At 69.1% G+C, this 5,088-nt stretch overlaps 1 protein-coding gene across 1 annotated transcript; it reads left to right on the forward strand.

The window, feature by feature from the left end:
• Window positions 1–665: 665 nt before the first annotated feature.
• EVA1B (eva-1 homolog B) lies at window positions 666–2,938 on the forward strand. Its single transcript, XM_036397159.1, has 3 exons — window positions 666–744; window positions 1,977–2,093; window positions 2,175–2,938. The coding sequence occupies exons 1-3, from the start codon at window positions 666–668 to the stop codon at window positions 2,585–2,587; spliced, it is 609 nt and encodes a 202-aa protein (XP_036253052.1). The 3' UTR covers window positions 2,588–2,938.
• The last annotated feature ends 2,150 nt before the right edge of the window (window positions 2,939–5,088 follow it).

Here is a 5,088-nt window from a genome sequence, read left to right on the forward strand (position 1 = left end):
GCCCGGTGACCCCACAGGGAAGGGGTGGGAGGGATGGGTGGGATGGGGGATTTTGGGGTACTGATGTGCTCTGGGAGGGGGGCAGGCTCACAGACCAACGGCCCTGAGTGCCCCATGGGACCCCCAGCCCTGTCCTGCCCCAGGGCCCTGAGTCCCGCCGAGCCTGTCCCTCCCAGGCCAGCCTGGAGTGGCCGCTGGGGACAGCGCTGGCACGCGGAGCCTCGTGTCCCCGAGGTGCGGCCCCACCAGCCCTGGCGTGTCCCGCACCTCGGCCCGTGGGGCTGAGGGCACCACCCTGCGTGGCCGCCACCTCCGTGGGGCTGGCACCGGCCCCGGCAGCTCCTCAAACGCACGCTGGCCGCTGGGGCTGAACCCCCCAGCCCGGAGCGCTCGCCTTGGCTCCGGCACCGCCCGCCCAGCCTAGGCTGGGCACAGCCAAGCCCGGCCTGGCCGGATGGGCGCTGGACAAGGCTGGGCCGGGGCCTGGAGCCGCCTGTGGCCCCGCTCCGGGGCGGTTCCAGTGCAGGGCCGAGCGTGGCGTCCCGGGGGAGCGGGACGAGCCCCGGCCCCGCGCCCCGCTCAGCACCGGCCGGGGCTGCCATTGGCTCCGGCGGGAGCGCTGACCGCCAGCCGCCTCCGAACTATTTCCTGTTGCTGCAGCGTTAATGCTAAACAGACCTTGCTCTCTCTTCCCTCGCTCCAGCCAAAGTGCAGCGGCTCTGCCGCCGCCGCCTTCCCGCCCCGGTGAGTACCAGCCCCGGGCGCCCCGGGGCACCTCAGCACGGCCCCGGCGGGTGTCGAGGCTCGGTCCCATCCCGCTCAGGTGCTCTGGCGTTGGGGAATTGCAGGGCCGGTGGATGCGGGGCTGGTGCGGGGACACGGGGCTGAGGGCACAGGGCTCGGTGACACAGCTCGGGCTGCGGGCACGTAGCGATGAAGATGCGGAGCAGGCGGCTTGGGGACACGGTGTAATGCTCGGGGACACGGCACTGAGCACCTCGGGGCTTGGATCTTGGGGACCCACGGGCCCTACAGCCAGCCCAGCCCTCATCAATGCCCCGCCACCGGCAGGGGATCCCTGGGTTCCATGGGGGGCTGTGCCCCTCCAGCCCCACCGCAGCCCCTTGCCGGGGCAGGGCTGCCCGTGCAGCTGCTCCATGGGGAGGGCACCCCCCTTCCTGGGACCCTGCCGGCCTTGTTTTGGGGTGTCCCACTAGAGGGGCTGCCCAGCCCCAGAATGTGCCGCGGCCCCTCAGCTCTGGACCGTCCGGGATGGTTTTGCTGATGTGTCACATTTTCTGCATTTCTTTCCTCATTCCTCCCTCTCTGGAGCCGTTTCTGGGAATGAGCTCGTCCCCTGCCAGGGCCAAATTTTCTCCCGCCCTGCCCTGCCCTGCCCTGCCTGCTGTCCTGCCTCCCATCCTTCCCACTGCCCTGGTGCCCATCCTTCCTGCTGTCCTGCCTTTCATCCTGACCGCTGGCCTGTCCCGGTGGCCTTTGCACTGTGCCTGGCCTTGTCCCTGCCCCGCAGGGTCCCACGGCAAAGGGCCAAGGCTGGAGCTGGGCCGGAACAGTGTGGGGGACAGGGACACTGCCCCAGGAGTGTGTGGAGCACACGTGTGTGCCCATGAGCACCGGCAGCCTGGTGCTGGGGCCCTGCTCTGCCCCGTGACCCATCCCATGGCCGGGCAGGGCACACAAGCCCTGGCCCGGTGCCTCAGACCCGCCTGATGCCGTGGCCAGGAGGGGCCGCATCCGTCCCGCTCCCTCAGGAAGGACGGAGGGCAGCGGGAGTGGGACGGCTCCAGCTCGGCATCTCTGGGGCTCCAGCCCTGGATGGAGCAGCGCAGCCCAGGCACGAAGCCCTGCTCAGCTGGAGCTCATCAAGGGCATACCCAGGCACGGCCTTGAAAGGGACGGGGCTCTTGGGGGAGATCCCAGCCCCTGCAGAGCCTTGCTCAGCCCGTGTCCCGCAGATGCCCAGCACGTGCCGCCCCTGGAGCCGCTGAGGACCGCCAGGCACAGGATGGAGAGTCGCCGGAGGGACATGGAGCTGCTCAGCAACAGCATGGCCGCGTACGCCCACATCCGAGGTGAGCCGGGACGGGGCTGGGAGGCACCGCGGGCCCCCGGCGGGCACGGGCAGGTCCCTGATCCCCTCCGTTCCCCTGCAGCCAACCCCGAGAGCTTCGGGCTCTACTTCGTGCTGGGCGTCTGCTTCGGGCTGGTGCTCACGCTGTGCCTGCTGGTGCTGCGCTTGTCCTGCCGGCCCTCCCCGCGGCCCCCGGCGCGCCCCGGCGACATCAGCGAGGACGACGAGGACGACGAGGAGGACGAGGACGAAGAGGACACCGTCGACCGCGCAGCGTCTGAGTCGCTGCTGCCGGTGACCGAGATCCCGCTGGAGAGCCACGGCCCCGGGGACGGGGCGCTGGCCGTGAACGTGTTCGCGTCGGCCGAGGAGCTGGAGCGGGCGCAGCGGCTGGAGGAGCGGGAGCGCATCATCCGCGAGATCTGGCGCAACGGGCAGCCCGACATCCTGGGATCCGGCACCATCGGCACCCTGGGCCGCGTCCACTACTACTGAGCCCGGCAGCTGCCCTGGCACGGTGTCTGCTCCCCCGCGGCTGATCCCACACCGTGCCAGGAGGGAGCAGGCGGACGGGGGAGCTGCCTTGGACTGTCCCTGCACCACGGAGAGCCAGACCCGGCGTCACGGGCACCCCCGGGGCTGGACTCGCCCCCGCCACTGCGGGACACGATGCACTTTGAGCCATTGGTACGACGGCTGGCACCAGCCGAGCAGCCCCGGGACACGCGGGGATAGGGACAAGGACAGGGCAGCCCTTGCCGGATTCACCCGTGGGGCAGGGCCGGGCTGTGCGTCCGTGTGAGCCGTGGGCTCCTGCCCCACAAACATGGTGCTGTTGTACACGAACTAGAGCCCAGCGTGCCGGGTCCAGCGTTCTGGGGGCCCTGGACCCCTCCCCGAGCCAATTCCCTTCCCGGCCCCACTAAAATTAGCCGGGTCTTTTCCGGCGCCGCCCGCCGTGACCCCACGCCCTGCGGCCGGAGCAGGGCGGATGTTCCCGCTGGACTCTGGGCCGGCCGCTGCTCCCCAGGGATGCGGCAGCTCCCGCCGGGCCCAGCCGCATCCTGCCCCATCCCAGCCCAGCCCCGCGGGGTGCCGGGCCCCGCTGCCCCCTCCCCGGCAGATTTATAAAAATAGCTCCTTCCCAGGCTGGTTCCCCCCTGCCGCCAGCGCCAGCAGGATCCAGATGTTTTCCAGATGTTCTCCAGTGGCTGGAGGCCAGGATGGGCTGGGGCTGGGACTGGAGCTGGCCTGGGAAACTGTGCGGGGGTGGAGGAGGAGGAGGGGGGGGAGGAGGAGGAGGCCCTGCCCCAACCCCGCCACGGGCCCTGGAGGGACCCCTTGGGCCATGGTGAGACCCTTTGTGCCTGGCAGGACCAGCCCAACCCTTCAGGGGCATGGCAGCCCTGAGCAACCCCCACACAGCACTTTGTACCCAAAATAGTTTATTTTAAACAATTTCTATAGGTCATGGGGCTGTTGTGCTTCAGGGAGCAGTGCCTGGGTGTGGGGGTGGCCTTTGGTATCCGATGGGTACAGAACCAGGCTGGGGGGGGCACACAGAGCCGTGTGCCACCCACCTGCCCTCCATGCTAACAGGGCAGCCCCTTCCTCACCCGCTCGATCTCCGCCTGTGGGGAGAGGCTGTGATTGTTGGGGGGCACAGGGGACCCCAGGACAAGGCAACCCCTGGCAGGGACTCACCTGCAGTGCCTGGCGCTGAGCCCGCTCCTGGCACAGCTCCTGCCGCAGCTCCTGCAGGTCCCGCCTGCAACACACCAGGGTGGCTCAGCTGGGGCCAGGACAAGCAGCCAGGAGCCACTGGGGACCTCCTGGCACCCCCATCCCCACTCACAGGTGCTGGACTCGCATCAGGTCCACAAGGATGTGCAGAGTCCGGACCTCAGCCTTCAGGTCCTCCAGGGCCAGTGGCCTCCCCTCCTGCACCTCCAGCCCCTCTGTGCTCCATGGTGGGACAGGCGCCTGCCCCGTGCTGGGGACAGGGGCACAGAGGGCAGCACGGGGCAGCCCCTGGGGCTGCTCCCCACCATGGGGACCCTCCGTGCTCCCCAGGGCCATGCTGGGTGGCCGCTGGCCGGGGACTCGTGGCCGTGTGGCTGTGGGGTGGCTCAGCCTGGCTGTGGTCACTGACACCGTGTTGAAGCCATTGGCATCTGCCAAAGAACAAGAATCAGCCCCTGGTGCTGGGCAGGGCCCGGCCACCCCTGCATGGCCCCTGCATCCTACCTGGGTCACCGGCTCTGCCCCACTCCATGTCAGCTGAGGTGCTGGGCTGGGGGTCACTGGGCCTGGGGACAGCAGAGGTGTGAGTGGCACAGCCAGGGAGGTGCCAGCCCCTCACCAAGGCCAGCCATGAGCATGGTGCTGGCACTGGGACATCACAGTGGCCCTGGACAGCCCAGCACAGCCACACGTGTCTTACTTGGTGGCCAGCATGGGGGCTGGTTTGGTCTTGGCAGGAATGGGGGGAGCAGGAGCCATCCTCTTGGTGAGTGGGAGCTTGGTTGGCTCCATCCTCGCTGGTGCTGGGAGCTCTGGGGAGAGGAGGCAGAAGCAAGGCTGGGGCTGGGACCAGCACTGACGAGAGGGGCAGGAAGCGCTTCCTGCTCGTGACATGCCCTGGCCCAGGCACATCCCTGTGCTTCCCTCTCGCCCAGCTGGGGGGACTCACCCGGGGGGATCCCTGTCCTCGCCCTCCTTGTTCTTCTCTCTGGTTGCAGCTGCTGAGGAGCAAAGGGGATCATCGGGTGCTGAGGAGGGCCCTTGTTCCAGCCTCTCCCAGCCCTGCACCAGCCCCACACCAGCCCTGCTGTGGTCGGTGCTTCCTCTGCGTGAGGCAGAGCAGGCAGCTGCAGAGCTGCCGTGAGCGCTGCAGCACGGGCAGGGTGTCATCCCCACCACCATCCATGACACAGGCACAGCAGCATCCCTGAACTGCTGAACCCTGGGGTCACAGCAGGACAAACCCACTAGCA

This window comes from Molothrus ater, chromosome 24, assembly GCF_012460135.2.
Source record: "Molothrus ater isolate BHLD 08-10-18 breed brown headed cowbird chromosome 24, BPBGC_Mater_1.1, whole genome shotgun sequence".
NCBI lineage: Eukaryota > Metazoa > Chordata > Aves > Passeriformes > Icteridae > Molothrus > Molothrus ater.